The 21,072-nt window shown below is 42.1% G+C and overlaps 1 protein-coding gene across 2 annotated transcripts in view; it reads left to right on the forward strand.

The window, feature by feature from the left end:
* Positions 1–21,072, forward strand: part of ERBB4 (erb-b2 receptor tyrosine kinase 4) — a 765,761-nt gene that overhangs the window by 537,008 nt on the left and 207,681 nt on the right. For both annotated transcript variants that reach the window (XM_075829649.1, XM_075829650.1), the window contains exons 7-9: positions 3,471–3,612; positions 4,763–4,876; positions 6,163–6,289. In XM_075829649.1, coding sequence (XP_075685764.1) covers positions 3,471–3,612; positions 4,763–4,876; positions 6,163–6,289 — 383 coding nt within the window. The remainder of the gene's footprint in view (positions 1–3,470; positions 3,613–4,762; positions 4,877–6,162; positions 6,290–21,072) is intronic.

Consider the following 21,072-nt stretch of genomic DNA (forward strand, 5'->3'; position numbering starts at 1 on the left):
TGTGTAAAATCTAATCTCTCTATTTCAAGCCCGCACATTTTACATTCCGCTCATATCACGTTTATGGTGCACGTTCAACGTATGTGCTTGGAAAATTTCCTAGAGTGTACGCAAGACGTTTAGTCCCAACATGTGCAACTGTATAACAAATGTCGCCTATTGTCCGTCTTTGTAAAAAAAATGTATGCCATACAAAAATTAAAGGTGGACCTATATATATTGCCCAAACTTATGCCAAGTGGTCACTCTTTTGGAGTTTATCAAGCCCATTATATCCTTTAGACATACACTGCAGATTTTCTGGCACGTTCACCACAACAAAGCCTTATTTTAAAGGGAAGCTCCATGAAAAAAATTTAGTTTTTCATTGTACCTAGTATTAGGGAATATTTTTATGATATTTTACATATTTAAACCAATGAACGAGACCAAGAGCAGAGAGGAAGTCACCGAAGTCAATCAGAAACTACATTGGAACGAAGGCTAGAGTCAGGCTGCTGGAAAATAGTAAAGCTCAGCCAATGAATTCTTCTGCAGTTTAGGTCTAAATGACTATCACTGGGTCGCACTGTTTGCCCTGGCAATGCCGGACTGCCGATGGAAAGAGGAGAGTTTAATAGCAGATTGGTTGAACAATATACTGTACCGATCTTTCATCTGCATTTGGCCTTGCAAATTCCAGAACTATTATTAAGTGAATGTGGAACTCAGGCTTAAAATAAATATAACTTATCATTCAAACAAGACGCACTCTGATTATTTTGCATGTTAAAGGACAAAGATATTCTGAAAGTGTTCACAATTAGGGGGGATTCACACGAGCGTGTATTCGGTCCGTGCGGGCCGCGTGGTTTTCACGCGGCACGCATGGACCAATACAAGTCTATGGGGCAGTACAGACAGTCCGTGCTTTTTGCGCAGCGTTTGTCTGCTGCGCAAAATGCGCGACAGGTTCAATAACTCTGCGTATTTCGCGCATCACGCACCCATTGAAGTCAATGGGTGCGTGAAAATCACGCACACCACACGGAAGCACTTCCGTGGGACGAGCGTGATTCGCGCAACAGCAGTGAAAAGGATGAATGAAAACCGAAAAGCACCACGTGCTTTTCTGTTTCCGAACATCCAAACGGAGTGTCTTTGCGATGAGCGAAGCCGGACAAGCGTACCGAACTTCACCGGGTTCGGCCAAACTCGTTTTGGCCGATCCCGGCAAAAAAATTATCGGTACGCGACGTCAGGAGATAGTCACTGTCCATGGTGCTGAAAGAGTTAAACTGTTTCAGCACCATGGACAGTGACTTGCGATCCCAAAATACATTAACCTGTAAAAAAAACCGAAGTTCTAACTTACCGATTACTCCTGTCTCCTTCCTGCAGTCCGACCTCCCGGGATGACACTTCAGTTCAAGTGACAGCTCCAGCCAATCACAGGCCAAGCACAGGCTGCAGCCAATCACAGGCTGCAGCGGTCACTTGGACTGCTGCGTCATCCAGGGAGGTGGGGCCCGATGTCAAGAGAGGCGCGTCACCAAGGACGCGTCACCAAGGACGCGTCACCAAGGCAACGGCCGGGAAGTTCTCGGTAAGTAGGAACTTTATCTTTTTTTTTTACAGGTTTTTCGCTGTTGTGTTCGGCATTCACTGTCGAGGGTGCTGAAAGATTTAGCTCTTTCAGCACCTTGGACAGTGACGGGCGTTGACAAGCCTCATCTCTATGATGCCGGCTGCGCGAAAATCACGCAGCCGCGCATCAGACACGCATGACACACGCAGCTGTCAAATGGTTTTTGCGCTCGCAAAACGCTGCGTTGTTTGCGCGCGCAAAAACGCAACGTTCGTGTGAATCTCCCCTCAGGCAGTGACAGGAAATAAATCCAAATTGCTGTGTTAGCCAGTTGAGAATGTCTGACCAGACCGTAAGTGGATCCAACTCAGCAGATTCTTGTTCCTGACAAAAAAAAAAAATCAGGATCACGCACTAATATTTACACACTATATCTATGCGTCATTGAAACCTCCCCTGTGTGCGTCAACTACATTGAACTTATATAATAAGATAATCCATAGGTCCAGTGCAATTATAGGTGGGGGGGGGGTGTCAATGTTTAAGGAAAAGAACCCAGAAGAAAATGGAAAATATCATATTGAATGTGTTTCACCCCTTATATGATATTGTGTAGGCGAGGCACATTTTAGTCAGTGTTTTATACAGTTTAGGTGTACGAACGATGGGTTTAAACATTCTTTTGTGCCTACAGCGATAAAACGTTCTAACATGTCTGTGTAAGGGCCTGTTCACATCAGCGTCGGCCTTCTGTTCATGGGTGCCGTTAGACCTTTGATTTGGAGGAACCCGTGAACGGAAGGGCAAATGGAAAGCATAGCTTCTGATTGCATTACCATTGATTTCAATAGTAATGCCTCCGTTGCAATTAGTTTCCATTTGTTTCCGTTCCGTAACCCTACAGAACATAAACAAACGGAAACCAATTGCAACGGTAGCATTACCATTGAAATCAATGGTAATGCAAACGGAAGCTATGGTTTCCGTTTGACTTTCCGTTCATGGGTTCCTCCGACCGAAAGGTCTAACGGAGCCCATGAACAGAAGGCCGACACTGATGTGAACACAGCCTTTAGGTGAATTGATTGTATTGTGTTGTTTTGTATCATGACGAATATTCTTAATGTAGTGTTATTATTGTATTGTATTGTATTGTATTATGTTTGTGGTGTTGTCAGTGATGGAGTTGTAAAGAACAAGATCATTTCCCTTGTGGGATTAATAAAGTTTTTATGTATGATCTATCTATAAGAATGAGAGAAGGAACTTTGTCAAGACTCGTAGATGAAGGGGCTGTGACAGCAAGGGAAGGGTGGGAGAGCATGGTCTCCCAGGAGATATCAGACTTAGTTTCTCTCTTGTAAAAATTATAACCTCCCCCCCTGTGCAGATTCAATAGGAGATGAATGGCAGCCCCGCTTCCTAATTGGTAGTTTCAAGCCACAGCTGGAATTTAAATGGGTGGCGTAGGAGAACAGCGGGCCAGCCCTCCGAAGAACAAATCATTAGTGTGTTTAGTGGAAATATAGGCAACATCCACTATTAACTGCTGTCACCCGCATTACTCCTCAGCCTGCTCCTGTCAAGCACTGTCAACAAAATATTTATTTTGGCTTGTTGCTTTTTATAAAAGAAAAGCAGAACTTTTTAGAACATTTTCTCGCAGAGGACATTTGGCAGGAGTGCACCTCCCTTCTCATTTCTATGCAAAGACTTTCTGTTCTTTCTGTCAACCGAACTCAGGGGTGGCTGGACCGAATTTTTAGACACAGGCACACAAGGACACAGCAGGCTCTATATATGTTACAGTGGGGAGAATTAACTATTAATATTCTTATTTCTGGAGCATCTTGGTGTCTGAAAAAGTAAGAGATCCAATTCTCAACCTGTTGTCTTTTCTTAGGCCTGCTTGAAATTTAATGACAGTGGTTCGTGCGTCACCCAGTGTCCTCAACCCAACATATATAATCCGACTGCTTTTCAACTGGAACAGAACCCTAAGGCCAAGTACACATATGGAGCTTTTTGCGTGAACAAATGCCCACGTAAGTGTCTTTGACAGAACGCCTCTTATGTAAGTTAGAGTTACAGATTTTTTATGTTATACACATTCAGAACAACGAATTTGGTATCTTCAAGGGTTTATGTACCACTGAGGCAGTATCTGCACTAACTAAAGAAGGGGGACAACTCAGGTACTGAGAAGAGAGTACTACAATATTATCAATCAAGGAAAAGGATAACTGTTTAAGTAGTAACAGCACTCTTTTTTCCATTGTGGTGAGACTTGTGTATCACTGCAGGATGGGGCTATATATTTTTAGCTATAGGACCTCCTCTCCTCCATCTATGGAGGTATTGGATGGTATCTCTCTACTAAACATTGCACATTTTGTAAACTAATATATAAAAAATTAAGTCCAAATTTAATTTTTTGTTTTTTTCATTTGTACTTAATCTTTTATCAGAGATCATTTAGTTATTGTGCATATCAGTATTTGTATTAGCATGCAGGGCCAGTGTCAGCACCCGGCAACTCGGCCAAGTGCCGGGGCCCACTGCCTTTGGCGGGCTACTCGGCCGCCAGTGTTCGCTGTCGTCATGGCTCCTCCAGGAGCGCAATCCCGGGCAGAGAGTTGCAGCACTACTTATAGGGGTGTGTGTGGCATTATCTACAGAGGGCACTGTGGCATTATTTACAGACTGGACTGTGGCATTATCTACAGAGGGCACTACATATATGGGGCTGAAACTGGGGGCTTAACTTCTGTATGGGGACATAAAGGGGGACTAACTTTTATATTGGGGCACAAACTGGGGGTCTAACTTCTATATGTACTCATAAACAGGGACTAACTTCTATATGGGGGCACAAACTGCAGTTTTCTGACGTTTTACTGCCGTCGTGAGTTCCCCCGCAAAGGTTCCCACTAAGTCTGTGTCGCCCAAAGGACCACATAAACCTGGAGCCGGCCCTGTTTATATGCTACTGTGCTTTAGCTTACAACAGTAGGACCTGTAGTGTTATGTAATAATAGAAACTTACCAGATGCAGCATCATATTGTGAAACACCTTTATCTATATAATTAAATTCCTTCGAAATGAGTCAAAAAGGAATAAATTCAAGCCTCATTGTGAAGCTGCAATTACTATTACAGTGCAAATAAATGTTTTTCTTTCTTACTGCTGTGTAGATAATTTTGTTGTGGATGACAGCTCCTGCATTCGTGCCTGTCCAAGTAATAAGATGGAAGTAGAGGAAAATGGTATCAAGATGTGCAAGCCCTGTGCTGGAATTTGCCCCAAAGGTTTGTATTGTCATTGAGAGGGATATTTTGGGGTAGGGAATAAATAAATAAGGATGTATCACAATGTTATGTAGAGATTGCTGGTAAGTTTAAGTATTTTTTTTAGCAATATAGCAAAATACAGCATAAAAGCATTTTTCTTTAGAAAACAGTTCTGGAAACGTTTCCTTTAGGGTATGATCACACACGATAGTTGTGTTGCTTTTCAATTTATAGACATGCCATGACCTGCATTATCCTTTGCTATTTTATCCAATTTTATTGCATTGTTTTACCCAAATAATGTGTAAAGACTGCAATTCGATACCTTTGTTTTTCAAAGAAGCAATTCAAGTAATATATCGTAGAACTTCTTCTTTCAGAAAATAAACCTTAGCAAAAGAAATGATAAGACCACTTTGAATTAGCAGGTGATTTTTGCATGATTATCTGATGTAGTAGGGTGGCGCTACCAGTAGATGTCAATATACCCTCAAACATTCCTTTTTTTTAAAGGGGTGTCGGAGATTAGAACAAAGTTCTTTTTTTTCCAGGAACAGCATTATTCTTACCCATAAACTGTGTCTAATATTGCAGCTCAGCTCTATTTGCTTCATGCAGCTGAGCTGTAATACCAGACACCGCCCATGTACAAGAGTGGTGCTGTTTTTGGAATAAAATCAGTCTCTGTGATAACCATACTTTGTCTGTCAGTACATAATTAATGCAACTAGTGCTTTTGCTGCAAGATAAAAATGTCCAACGTTCAGTGATTCACTAAGAAAGTCCATACGGCAGGGCATGGCAGTCTGTTCCTGAAGTTTTTTTCCTGCATAAGACCCAATGAAATCCATTGCCATGCCATCTGACCGCTCCTTTATAATTCTACTGTACCTATATATAGTAATGAAAAGAGTAGACAATGGGGACCAGTGTGAGTATTTTTAGAATGCCTCTTCTGCATATTCTTTTTCTGACAGTACCAAACATTCTCAACAAGTTACTGTACAATACATGTAACTTGCTCATAACTCACATGCAATAGGAGATAGGGATTTGATAATCTGGTGACAGAGCCTCTTTAAGCTAAACCTATTTACTGCCTTACAGCCTAGCAATGTGTTGAGGTTGGCAAACACAGAAAAATATAGTACTGCGTATATATTTGTATGGAAAGTAACTCTGACCATAAATGAATGGGATGACAAGATGTTTTCTCAGCTGTAGAACGATTCTCAGCGATATGTAGGGAAGATGTTATCAACGGGGAAACTATAAGGTTTTGTGTCATGATTTTTTCATTCTAGTATGTGATGGCATTGGGACAGGGTCCCTAAAGACATCCCAGAATGTGGATTCAAACAACATTGACAAGTTTATAAACTGCACCAAGATCAATGGAAATCTCTTGTTTCTGGTTACTGGTATTGATGGGTAAGTATGTGTTTTGAAAATGTAACAGAACTGAACAATGCTAATATGTTCCTATTTTTTAGGGGTTCTCTGCTTTGGACAGTCCCTACCTGTTAGAACAATCCCTCAACATTAAGCTGGTTACAAAGTGTCCCCCTGCTGGGACCCCCTAGAAATCAGCTGTAATCTTTGGGGAAATCTAGCAGCAAGTGTTCAATTTCCCTGCAGCGCCACCACAGGGAAGGTTAAGCATTACACAGTGCACATTCAAATCAATTGATTTTCTGTATAATACAGGATGGAGCAGGTCATCCAAAGCAAGAAATGCTCTTTGTAATTGCTCTTCACTAGCCAAGAGATGAGAATCTTGAACAGAAGATCCCCCTCTAAAAATGTAGAATTCCCTAAAAAGGTATATGAAAATAAATTGTCTAACTTGGACAACCCCTTTCAAATTAATGGATATCCACATGCTTGAGCGCTGTACCTAAAGATAACTCTATCTTGAGGGCGAATGTAAAAATTCATCATTAAATAGTCAAGTTAAATTGTCTTGCCACAGTGAATTTAATGCATTAAAGAGGCTCTGTCACCAGATTTTGCAACCCCTATCTGCTATTGCAGCAGATAGGCGCTGCAATGTAGATTACAGTAACGTTTTTATTTTTTTTAAAACGAGCATTTTTGGCCAAGTTATGACCACTTTTGTATTTATGCAAATGAGGCTTGCAAAAGTACAGCTGGGCGTGTATTATGTGTGCTACATCGGGGCGTTTTTACTACTTTTACTAGCTGGGCGTTCTGACGAGAAGTATCATCCACTTCTCTTCACAACGCCCAGCTTCTGGCAGTGCAGACACAGCTGTGTTCTCGAGAGATCACGCTGTGTCGTCACTCACAGGTCCTGCATCGTGTCAGACGAGCGAGGACACATCGGCACCAGAGGCTACAGTTGATTCTGCAGCAGCATCAGCGTTTGCAGGTAAGTAGCTACATCGACTTACCTGCAAACGCCGATGCTGCTGCAGAATCAACTGTAGCCTCTGGTGCCGATGTGTCCTCGCTCGTCTGACACGATGCAGGACCTGGGGAAGTGACGTCACAGCGTGATCTGCCAGAAGCTGGGCGTTCTGAAGAGAAGTGGATGATACTTCTCGTCAGAATGCCCAGCTAGTAAAAGAAGTAAAAACGCCCCGATGTACGCACATAATACACGCCCAGTTGTACTTTTACTTTTCAACACGCCCAGTTGTACTTTTGCAAGCCTCATTTGCATAAATACAAAAATGGTCATAACTTGGCCAAAAATGCTCGTTTTTTAAAAATAAAAACGTTACTGTAATCTACATTGCAGCGCCTATCTGCTGCAATAGCAGATAGGGGTTGCAAAATCTGGTGACAGAGCCTCTTTAAGTATCAAGTTAAAGATTGCTACTTCTGTATTCCTATCAGTAATTATGCTAATAATTATTGTATTAGTCATACAATTTATAGAATTTATTTTTGTATGTTGATTATTGAAAAATCCTCACACATTAGGGCAATTAAAAAAAATAAAATAAAATAAATAAATTTCTTACACTTGCCAGGAAAGAATACAAATCTACTTTGGTGCTTTAGTGGTATTATTTGGTTTTTACATGACCTGGCTATGTTATAATTATAGCTATGATGATAAGAAAATAAACTACCACTATTACCAGTGATATCAGTGTATCTATTTGGAAAGAACATTCATTCAGTTGTTCCCTCTTCTCAGTCCCCTGTCACACCCCGTCATACAGTCTACCCGTGAGTGTATCACAAGGACGGATGTCATTAGCACGCCTCTGGTGGCAGTTGCTTTTGATCTACGATTAGTAACAAGGTGTGACAAGCGGATCTAGTATGAGGAAGCAGACAGATCCCGCTGGGAATATTGGGACCCCAGGCACCGGAGCTGTGAGCCTAACTCACCGGAGAAGTGACAAAATCCACAATTAAAAAAAATGTAATCCCTGGCAGGTGGCGGGCTTGATTTAGCAGTGAGACAGAACTGAAGAATATTCATTGCAATTTACATTATGACCTTGAAAGCAGCAATGTCATTAAAAGTCCATTTTCTCCTGAGTCCTGAGAGCGCCAAAGCAGAACGGGAACTGAGTGATGCCTTTTTATGTCCAAAAACGTACATGCTTCCTTTCTTTATCAATTTATATTGAAGTGAAAAGCCAAGAAGCATCCAGTGTGTTAGAAAACTGCCAATACATCAAACTTGATTAGATTTTCTTTTTAATGTGAAAGAATACGCAAAGCAAAGCGATCCATATTAAAGGCTATAACTATAGTAATAATAATGGCATACATTTTGAGTGGCTTATCGGGTTTTTTGACCCATTATATGTATTCCAGATTACCAAAGAAAAGCTTGTAAGTTTCATAAATTAGCATCATCTTCATGCTTCTACATTTTTAGTTACAAAGAGAATTGAGTCATGAGTAAACTTACACCCATAAACGTTATCCTATATGACATTTTAATTAAATGTCAATATTAGGCTTTATAATGTGGCCTGAATGAATATTAGTAATAATGTTGATATCCATTTTCCATTTGAACAAATTATTAGTCATTTCTGTCAGAATGCATTAGTACCCTCAAGTTCTATTAAAATAACACTCCAGTCAAAACCTATACGTTGTTATTCCTAGTAAAAGACCTGAGGGGGCAGTGCAGGACATAAGAACATAACAGAGAATGCCTGTGTCATGCTCCACCCCTTTACTAGACAGAAACAGTGTATTTTGCCCCAAATGTTCCTTTAAATGCAGTTTAGGGTATACCACGCACCAATATACAAATACTGTAAATATTAATATTGTTGTTATTCCCACCATTTGCCTAAATTATCAGTTATCAAAAGTTCTACATTTGCTGCAGAGAAATACTCACCAAAGGTCTTCTAATCCCCCCAAATTCACCTGTCTTGCCTATTCTGCATCCACCATTTACAAAATGTGCAGGAAGATTGGCTGGTAGCTCATTGCCATAGAACAGAGGTCCCCAAACTTTGTTCATGCGAGAGCCCCATTCAAACAGATAGTTTTGACCCTTGTCAGGTATATTGAAAAAGACCTGTGGAGAATGACACATAAGCTGAGGGTTGTATGGTATGAGTAAAAAATAAAAAGATACCATGAGATACAAGACTTTATGCCCATTGAACTCTCAAATGGCGAACTTTTCTTTAGTCATGCATACGTTTTGTAGGGTTGTGAATTAGGTAAAACAACAGTCAAAGTGCCATTTTAAGTTTTTGACCAAACTTAAATTTTTTGATGTTCTGTAATGCGAAATTATGATTTTACTTGAATTTCAAATATAATTTTTTACAACCATTCATATAAACTGGGAAAAAAAGTAATGAATTTATATTACTACATTCAGTCCGGTATGCAAAAGTTTTATTCCAGATTCCATTTACAATCTACATTATGACATGAATCTAGATGCTTTATGACTTAGGGTATGTGCACACGATCACTGCATTTACGTCTGAAATTACGGAGCTGTTTACAGGAGAAAACAGCTCCGTAATTTCAGCCGTAATTGCATGTACTCGCGTTTTGCGAGGCGTCAATTACGGCCGTAATTTGGAGCTGTTCTTCATTGGAATCAATGAAAGCCGGCTAAAATTAAGTCTCAAGAAGTGTCCTGCACTTCTTTTGACGAGCCGTCTTTTTTACGCGTCGTCGTTTGACAGTGACGCGTAAATGATAGGTCGTCGGCACAGTACATCGGCAAACCCATTCAAACGAATGGGCAGATGTTTGCCGGCGTATTGAAGCCGTATTTTCAGACATAAATCGAGGCTTAAAACGCCTCGTTTACGTCTGAAAATAGGTCGTGTGAACCCAGCCTTAGTCACTCACTGCTGCAAGAGAAAGTTGTTTCCAAAGGGATAAGGACATTTGTGAGTTTATTTTGCATTTCTTTAGGCTAGATTCACACATGCGTCTGTGTTTCCGTTGTCCTGCTCCATCAGAGGAGCAGAACAATGAAAATACCAGAAGCGCTGGTTCCGTTGTATGACGGACACCATCAGCGCCCGACGGAAGCCATTGACTTTAATGGGTTCCGTCGGGTTTCCTTCAGGGTGTCTCTGGCTTTGTGCAGCATGCTTCACTACTGTTTCTGGTATTTTCGGCCAGATCTTTGACGGAGACCTCTAACGGAGCCTCCAACGCAGATGTGAACAGGCCCTAGGAGTGCTCCCCTTTAGCAATATATAATGCAAAAATATAAACCTGGTGACAACGAATCATTGCAGATTCTTGAAATGCAGACATAATAATGGTGAAGAAAAGTGTCTTTCCTGCTGGCATTTACACCAAAAGATTATGCAGTTTACTTCTAGCAGAGAAATAAAAAGTCAAACTTTAGGGATTTGTAAGCTCCTTGCCAGCTGGGTCCGCGCTTGAGATAGAATTTCATTTTGCAGGAATTGCTGAGAGATTTTTAACAAATAGAAAAAAAAGGTTTGGTTCCTGAAATGAATCATGTTAATGAGTGTGTGTGTGAGAAATCGCCTGCACTTGTAAATAACCTTGAGATAAAATATATATTCACTTGTAACAGTCTTCCTTCTTAGATTAAGGAATAAGGACACCAAGGTGATGAGGTCTTGTTAGGAAACCATGACTGAGGAATACTAAGGTAGAGAGGTCCTGACGTGTCACTGTCACTGTGTGACTCTCAAATAATAACTGATTTCTAAATCTTTGCCGTTGCTTTAGAACTGTTAAAACCGAACAAGCATTCTTGCAGGGCAATAGTTCACCAAGGCCGGGAGAGATCGGAGAAGCTAATAGGTGCTAGACTGAAAATCATAAAACAGCACTGAATGACATTATAGACATCGTAACCTGTAACCAGACAGGATGGTATGAACTGTCCCAGTGACCTCCATCAGCTCCATGAAATCTATGACTTACACTCACAAGTTATCAATTATATTGACAATAGGCATGTACGGTACAAAGATTATAAAAGAGAATTCCACCTAGATATTTTTTTTCACCGGCAGTCCTTGAGTCATGTTCTTATGTCAAATGGACTACTTTTTTATTCAGCAATTTATCGAATGGGTTCTCCAAAATTAGAAAAACATGGCTGCTTTCTTCCAAAAATAGCATAATTTAACAAGAGAAGACAAATGTAATGTTTTTTGTAGGATAATATAGATACATAGGTTACTATTTATAATAGGAGATTTGTAAGATATTTAACTGTGCGACTGCCCAAACTGTACTATAAATATAGGTATATATTAGGCCTCCTGCACACAACCCTGTTATGGATTTGTACAGTTCCGTATGGAACGCACCTATAATTCAACACGTATATTATCCTATAGATGTTTCATACCTCCATGTGTTTTCACAGAAAGATTTTTTTACTTGCAGTCTATATGAAAAAATGTTTCCTTCAAAGAATTCAATGAAGGGAATTTATCAACCTTTCTCAGCAATTTCAGGCGTGGAATAGTCGTAAAAAGTCCCCTAAAGTGCAAATTGCAACTTTTGCCTTTTTACGCCGCCATTACCACGTTTGCGGAAAGGGGCGTAATTTCCGAAAAAGAAGTCAGGGCCGCAGGGGCATGACAAATTTATTATAATTTATGCCAAAAAGCTGGCATAACTTAAAGGGAACCGGTCACCAGCATTTCACCTATTGAACTTTGCTCACCCCTCACTGGCCGCTGCTGTCAAAACCTCATTGGCGTTATCCCCTCTCCTAAACTCCTCCTCTGAATGTAAATAACGGTCTGCAAACATTTTGCGCCTTTTATGGTAATAATGCGACACTCTCATTCGTTCCTCTTCTTATGCCCGCCCAGTGTCGAAAACTGTCCCACCCTGAATGCTGTCAATCAAAAGTAAGGAGGCGGTGTTAACTCGGAAAGGCTTGAGGAATGAAGATATGACTCCTTTATGCTCATTTGCATGCGGTGCGGGAACACTAAAAAAACTATACACTAAAGGTAGAGAGCCTACTTAGAAGATAATTATATGCTACATAAAAATGAATTTTCACCCACTTCCACCAGGTATATCTGGCATAATAGGTGAAATGCTGGTGACAGGTTCCCTTTAATGGAGACATCTACGCCAGCTCCTACCTGGCGTAAACTTTAAGCGCTGTGCTCGGGCAAGACCTTGATTTCTCTGTCCATATATGCCAATTTTTGCATCAGTTTTTGCATCAGTTGTTATCACTTGAGAGACAAAAAAACTGATGCTGATGCAACTTACATATGTGAACGCACCCTAAGGCCCCAAGCACACGAACGTAAAAACGCCCGTAATTACGGACCGTAATTACGGCACGTTTTTACGGGCCCATGGACTTCTATTGGTCACGGGTACCTCCCCATATGCTTACGGGAAGGTGCCCGTGCCTTTGAAAAATATAGAACATGTCCTATTTCAGGCCGTAATTACAGCACGGGCAGGCCCATAGAAGTCTATGGGGCTCCCGTAATTACGGGTGACTATGTGTGTGCACCCGTAATTACGGGAGCATTGCTAGGCGACGTCAGTGAATAGTCACTGTCCAGGGTGCTGAAATAGTTAAACGATCGGCAGTAACTCTTTCAGCACCTGGGACAGTGAATACAATATAGATCAACCTGCAAAAAAAAAAGAAGTTCATACTTACCCAGAACTCCCTGCTTCTTCCTCCAGTACGGCCTCCTGGGATGACGTTTCAGCCCATGTGACCGCTGCAGCCAATCACAGGCTGCAGCGGTCTCACGGACTGCCGCGTCATCCAGGGAGGTCGGGCTGGATGTCGAAAGAGGGACGCGTCACCAAGACAACGACCGGGTAAGTATGTATGTCTTTTACTGCGGAAAGGGCTGCCCCTTCTCTCTATCCTGCACTGATAGAGAGAAGGGCTGCCGATTAGTGCAGTGCAATTTTGCAGCGAACACGTGCCCGTAAATACGGGTGGAATACTGGTGACACCAGACCCGTATTTATTGGCACGGGTCCGTAAATACTGGTGCAATACGGGTCGAATACGTGTGACCAAGGACCCGTATTTACGCCAGTATTTACGGGAGGACAAAAATACGGTCGTATTCATTACTCTGTGGGATGTAGCAGAGTCCTGTGCCAGGCCTCGTATCTTTGCCCCCCTCATCAGAGTATCCTCATACATCTCCATTGGACAATTAAGTAATAAAAAGTAAAAAAATTCATTCTCACCTCATAGCTCCACTTCTCCCGTCTGTGTCCCCTCAGGCTCCCTTATACAAGGTTCTGATTCCAGGCAGCATCAGGACGTTGTATGTGATGAAGCACTGATGAAGCTGAGTGCTGTGTCGCAAATAAGGCCCTAACGCTGCTCAGCACCATGACCTTATATGACCCGCTGCGTGCTCAGGAAACCTGACAGGACACAGAGGGGAGAAGAGGAGCTGTAAGGAGAGTATCATTATTTTTTATTTTACAGTATGCCCAATAGGAAGGGGGGAATGGATGGAGCATGGCCAAAGTCGTTGCGTCACAATTCTGGCACATATTTGGCCGAAAGATGTGACGCATTTATTAGGAGGCGTTTGCCTCTTAGAAAATATGTCACATCTTATTCCAACTTTCAAAAGCTGTGACATATTTTCTTAGGCTTTATATTATCTTATAGATTCTGCAGATATGGTGTCTGGTTGTGGAGTATCAGCAGTGCCGCACCTGCCATGAGGCCAGGTGAGCCGACAGCCTCGGGGGGCACGACCTACCCAAACTTGGGGGGCGGCATTTTCAGCCCGGGACGGACTGGACCTGGGGGTGGGGCCATGCAGACGCACATAGCAGACGTGCCGAACGTCTGAAACAGTCCTCCTCCTCTCTGACGCTGTACACATCACATGCAGCCAGAGAGGAGCAAGTCTGCAGGAGGAGCGGTCGAGCGACGAGAAGCACGAGGTAAGTTCCTACCTTGCTGGGACCGGAACCCGTGACGTGAGTATACTGCAAGGGGGGGTCTGTGCATTTTACAGACAGCAAAGGGCTCTATGGGGCTGGAATAATCCACCCCATAGAGCCCTCACATCACTATAATGTAAGGATTAGTGTGGGTGTGGGTGGGGGAGGGTCTGAGCGTCTGACTGTCTGACTTACTGCAGAGGATTCTGCCCCCCCCTTTAGAGCAGTCAGTCTGATGCTCAGACCCCCCTAACCTTTCAGTATAGTAACTAGTCAGGGCTCTATGGTGGGGGGATAATTCCCCTCTATAGAGCCCTCTGCGGTCAGTAAAACGCCCAGACCCCCCCCCTTGCAGTATACTCCTGGAAGGGGCAGGAAGCTGAGCGCAGTATAGGGGCTTTGTAGCTTTCCTGTGCTTAATTAGAGTGGGAAAGCTACAAGCGGGGCTGTGACTGGTGAGTCTCACAGTCACTCCCAGTGCACACTGCATGCGGCAGCTGCGACAGCCAGTCGGACCGTGAGTCTCTGACCAGTCACCACCCACACGCAGCAGATAGACAGGATAGACTGATAAATCCTCAACTACTACAGTTTTACAGGCATTAACTGACAGCTTCTATAGTGTAGTGGGCAGCTGGTTCAAATCCCAGCTGGGTTTTTTTTTTTTCCAAATATTAATATCTTACTTGTATTCGGCTTTGTTCACACTAGCATTAATATACGTTTACCTCTCTTCCGTCAGTGGAAGAGAGGATCGATACGTTAAACGGAAAGCAACGGCTCCATTAGAATTACCATTGCTTTCAATGGTAATTCTTTTGTATCAGTTGCTTTCCGTTTGTCTCCGTTCGCTAGGTTTCCGTTCTTTTGAACGGAAATAAAAGTTCTGCAGACTGCACTTTTGTTTCCTTTAAAAAAAAACGGAAACTTAGCGAACGGAGACAAACGGAAAGCAACTGATACAAAAGAATTACCATTGAAAGCAATGGTAATTCTAATGGAACCGTTGCTTTCCGTTTAACGTATCGATCCTCTCTTCCTCTGACAGAAGAGCGGTAAACGTATATTAACGCTAGTATGAAAGAAGCCTTAGGGCCTGTTCACATCAGCGTTGGCTTTCCGTTCTGGGGTTCCGTCGGAGGTAACCCCGCAACGGAAAGTCAAACTGAAACCACAGCTTCCGTTTCCGTCACCATTAGCGCAGTCAACTGCGCTATTGATTCCGTCACAAAAACGGAAACCTGCCGGAATGGTGACGAACGGAAACCATTAGCAATGTTTCCGTCACCATTGATTTCAATGGTGACTGAAACGGAAGCTGTGGTTTCAGTTTGACTTTCCGTTGCGGGGTTCACCCGACGGAAACCTCCCACGGAACCCCGGAACGGAAAGCCAACGCTGATGTGAACAGGCCCTAATCCTTCCCCATAAACCTGCCTAATTAAAATAAATATATTATATAATGTATATAGCGCTGTATCCTGTATCCGTCAGGTCAGCGGGACTGACTGCTTCAGTGTCAGCGAGTGTCAGCGAGTCCTGCAGGATCGAGCTGTTACCGATCACATCTAAGTTCATTAGATGTGATCGGTAATGGGCGACCTAATGGATTCAGGTCTCAGCGCTATATACAGCTGCTCTGTATACAGGATACAAAGCAGCTGTATCTCAAAAAGTGCAAATCATTTTCTATAAGAAGTAATTAAAACTTGCACCAATCGCATTAATAGATATCTTTATATATCATACTGACATGTCAGAAGTTTTCATCGGTCGAGGACTGAGCACTGAGGCCCCCACCGATCGCTAAAACGAAGCAGCAGAAGTGCTCGGGTGAGCGCTGTGCCGCTTAATTTATGATCGACTTTCAGCCAAGTGAGCGGTGTACGGACTCCTAGACTCCTACACCGCTCACCCGAGCACTTCTGCTGCTTCGTTTTAGCGACTAGTGGGGGGTCTCAGTGTTCGGACCCCACTGATCAAAACTTCTGACATGTCAAAAGTTCTTAAAAAAGTTGTTGCACTTTAAAGAGAACCTTTCCCCTGCCCACAGATTTGCATTTGAGTGCAGCATGTAATGGTCAGGGCTGCACAAACTCTGGGGCACTTTATATATTTTTTTCCTACCCTCTTTCCTTACTTAGATATCGGTGCTGTAATATTTGGCGCCCGATATTTAAATAACCCCATGAACTGCCAATGGGGCGGTAATTGGCAAGGGGACGAGTAACATCGCTGTGACACTGCCCAATCCGCTACGGACAGTGTCAACAGCATGAGCTGGAGATAGGAGATCATATGCGCACACACGCTCTCACTATTCAGCTTTCGGCAGGCAAGTACAAGACTGTGATCTCAGGTGAGAGATCAGTCTTGTCGTCCTTGTCTGCCGAGAGCTAAAGAGTGAGAGCGTGCGCGCACAGCTCCGATGCCATGGAACAGAAGAAGAAGAATTCACACTACTCTTCTCCTCTTGTGTTCCCTAGTGGTGGCGGAGCTGCGCGTGAATGCGCTCTCTCTCCAGCTCTTGCTGTAACGCTGACCGTAGCTGATTGGACAGTGTCACAGCGATATTACACGCCCCCTTGCCAATTACCTCCCCATTGACAGTTCATGGGGTTATTTAAATATCGGGCACCAAATATTACAGCACTGAAATCTAAATAACGAAGGAGGCTAAGAAAAAAATCTAAAGTGCCCCATAGTTTGTGCAGCCCTCCCCATTACATGCTGAACTCAGCTGCCCATGTATGGGGTGGTGAAAGGTTCTCTTTAAAAGAAAGGTGTTATAATTATTTTTTATTTATTTGATATGTTTTATTTTATGGGCTTAATTTTTCTAATTATTTTAAGATGTTTCCGAAGGTAGCTATTTATTCATATGTTTGTACGTCTGTGGGGGCAGTCAACTTTATTTTTATTTTTCATACTGCTAATTTTTGTTTTGCAGGTTCCGCTGTACCATTTGGACTACGTCGTAGATTCGTTGGACTACTTCGCTGATTTAAGCTTTATTTCTTTTTTTTTTATAAAATGGTTAAAGTGGATTGTGTGGAAGTGTTGTCATTTCAATAAAATAAATTTCTTTGTCTCTGTTTTTTAATACTTCATTACCGCCTTAGTAATGGCAGCTGTCTGATTGAGAGCGTCCATTACTAAGAAGGGGCTTAGTGTTAGCCAGTAATAAGGCTAGCACTAACCCCTATTATTACCCCGGTACCCACCGCCACCAGGAGTACCGGGAAGAGCTGGGTACGATCCAGCACCCGACCGTCTGAAGAGAAGGGCGGGTAGAGGGGTGGCCGCAGGCTGGTAATATCAGGCTGGGAATGGCCAAAAACCATGGCCCTTCCCACCCTGGTAATGCTAGGCTGCTGCTGCTTCAGTGTATCTGGCTGGTTATGAAAAATGGAGGGGATCTCACGTAATTTTTTTTCTATTATTTTTTTTTTTTAAAGACGTGGGGTTCCCACTATTTTTCACAACCAGCCAGATACAATAAAGCAGCTGCAGCCTAGCATCATCAGCGTGGGAAGGGCCATGTTTTTTATCCCTTCCCAGCCTGGTAAAACCAGCCTGTGGCCGCCCTGCTGCCTTACCGTCGCTTCAGATGGTCGGGTACTGGATCGTACTCCCCTCGCGGCAGTGAGAACCGGGGTAATAATAGGGGTTAGTGATAGCCTTTTTACTGGCTAGCACTAAGCCCCTTCTTAGTAATGGACGCTCTCAATCAGACAGCAGCCATTACTAAGGCCATAATAAAGTATTAAAAAAAACAGACATAAGAAAAACTTTTATTGAAATCTAAGCTCCCCCATGCAACCCTCTTTCACAATTTTTTTTTTTTTTAAAGTAGATCATCGGAGTAGTCCAATGAATCTACGACGTAGTGCAAATGCTCCAGCGGAACCTCCCAAAAAAAAGCAGTATAAAAATTTTAAAAACTTAAATTTGCCACAATAGTCACTCGATATAACTATACTGTAATCACTTATATGGTCTGCAGGTATCTTGTGTATAACTGGCATCTACCTCTATAAGGTCACTATATGGTGGTAATATTTGTCTATATATAGTGTGATTTATTCACTAACAGTATGGTGGGTTTTTTCTGACACTATGTTGTAGTAATATGTGATCATGGTTTGGTAGTTTTATTCAGTAACCGTATGGAGGTATTATTCAGTAACAGTATGGAGGTATTATTCAGTAACAGTATGGAGGTATTATTCAGTAACAGTATGGGGTATTATTCAGTAACAGTATGGAGGTATTATTCAGTAACAGCATAAATGTATTATTCAGTAACAGTATGGGGGTATTATTCAGTAACTCTATGGCGGTATTATTCAGTAACAGTATGGGGGTATTATTCAGTAACAGTATGGAGGTATTATTCAGTAACCGTATGCGGGTATTATTCAGTAACAGTATGGAGGTATTATTCAGTAACAGTATGGGGGTATTATTCAGTAACAGTATGGGGGTATTATTCAGTAACAGTATGACGGTATTATTCAGTAACAGTATGGCGGTATTATTCAGTAACAGTATGGGGTATTATTCAGTAACAGTATGGGGGTATTATTCAGTAACAGTATGGAGGTATTATTCAGTAACAGTATGGGGGTATTATTCAGTAACAGTATGGGGGTATTATTCAGTAACAGTATGGGAGTATTATTCAATAACAGTATGGAGGTATTATTCAGTAACAGTATGGAGGTATTATTCAGTAACAGTATGGGGGTATTATTCAGTAACAATATGGGGGTATTATTCAGTAACAGTATGGGGGTATTATTCAGTAACAGTATGGAGGTATTATTCAGTAACAGTATGGGAGTATTATTCAGTAACAGCATGGAGGTATTATTCAGTAACAGTATGGAGGTATTATTCAGTAACAGTATGGGGGTATTATTCAGTAACAGTATGACGGTATTATTCAGTAACAGTATGGCGGTATTATTCAGTAACAGTATGGGGTATTATTCAGTAACAGTATGGGGGTATTATTCAGTAACAGTATGGTGGTATTATTCAGTAACAGTATGGGGGTATTATTCAGTAACAGTATGGGGGTATTATTCAGTAACAGTATGGGAGTATTATTCAATAACAGTATGGAGGTATTATTCAGTAACAGTATGGAGGTATTATTCAGTAACAGTATGGGGGTATTATTCAGTAACAATATGGGGGTATTATTCAGTAACAGTATGGGGGTATTATTCAGTAACAGTATGGAGGTATTATTCAGTAACAGTATGGGAGTATTAATCAGTAACAGCATGGAGGTATTATTCAGTAACAGTATGGGGGTATTATTCAGTAACAGTATGGAGGTATTATTCAGTACAGTATGGGGGTATTATTCAGTAACAGTATTGAGGTATTATTCAGTAACAGTATGGGGGTATTATTCATTAACAGTATGGAGGTATTATTCAGTAACAGTATGGAGGTATTATTCAGTAACAGTATGGAGGTATTATTCAGTATCAGTATGGAGGTATTATTCAGTACAGTATGGGGGTATTATTCAGTAACAGTATGGAGGTATTATTCAGTACAGTATGGGGGTATTATTCAGTAACAGTATGGAGGTATTATTCAGTAACAGTATGGAGGTATTATTCAGTAACAATATGGGGGTATTATTCAGTAACAGTATGGAGGTATTATTCAGTAACAGTATGGAGGTATTATTCAGTACAGTATGGGGGTATTATTCAGTAACAGTATTGAGGTATTATTCAGTAACAGTATGGGGGTATTATTCAGTAACAGTATGGGGTATTATTTCTAATGTTGGTCTTACAATCTATGTAAATTACTGTGGTGGGGGCTGTGGGGAAGTGTGAGTGTGGCAGCAGATGATCAGGCTAAGAGACAGTCTGCAGAGTGGCATGTGATGACTTTGACATGTAGGTGATACTTACGTGTGGGATGTGGGCCCATAACTTGTGTACAGCCCAGGGCCTCAGATCATATTAATCCACCACTGTCATCGAGCCAGCACAGGCAGACCACTACAATACAGCAGGTAGAGCAAAGAAACCAGCCCAGGACGTGCCGCTTCAAAACAGCGCTAAGTGCGATCCGTCCTGGACTGGCCTGAATGTAATTGCAGAGAGTGACGCCGCAAATGAGACTGGCTGCCGCGGAGAGATATGGGGCAGGGCAGACTGTACTATTTGCACTGCACTGATTGGCAGTAAGAATAATTCTTTAAATATTTTCCATACTTCAAACAGCACTTTAAGGCTATGTTCACACTGAGTTTTTTGCAGGAGGAAAATTCTGCCTCAAAATTCTGTTTGGGATTTTGAGGCAGATTTTGTCCTTCCTGCACGTCATTTTCACCGCGTTTTTCGCTCGCGGCCATTGAGTGCTACAGGCAAAAAACTCAGCGAAATACCCTTTCTCTGCCTCCCATTGATGTCAATAGGAGGTCAGAGGCGTAAACGCGCGAAGATAGGGCATGTTCCTTCTTTCTCGGGAGGCATTTTCGGCTGGTTTTTGACGAGTTTTGCGGAGCGGATTCCGCGCCCAAAAACTCCTCAAAATACTCCGTGTAAACATGGCCTAACAAATAAACATCAAATGTTTTCCTATTTAAAAAATTTATATATTGCGTGTTTGATGTGTAAAGCTAGGAATGAGAAAACTCCGATAGATTTGGGGGGGGGGGGCGCCTTCTTATAGTTCGCCTCAGGCGGCAGACAGGCTAGGTTCACCCCTGGGAGTATGGTCCAGTAGACTTCTATGGGTGATATAACAATTCAAAGCTTGTACGAAACTGTAATACGGCTGAGAATGTGAGGCCTTAT

Source organism: Rhinoderma darwinii, chromosome 6, assembly GCF_050947455.1.
Source record: "Rhinoderma darwinii isolate aRhiDar2 chromosome 6, aRhiDar2.hap1, whole genome shotgun sequence".
NCBI classification, from domain to species: Eukaryota; Metazoa; Chordata; class Amphibia; order Anura; family Rhinodermatidae; genus Rhinoderma; species Rhinoderma darwinii.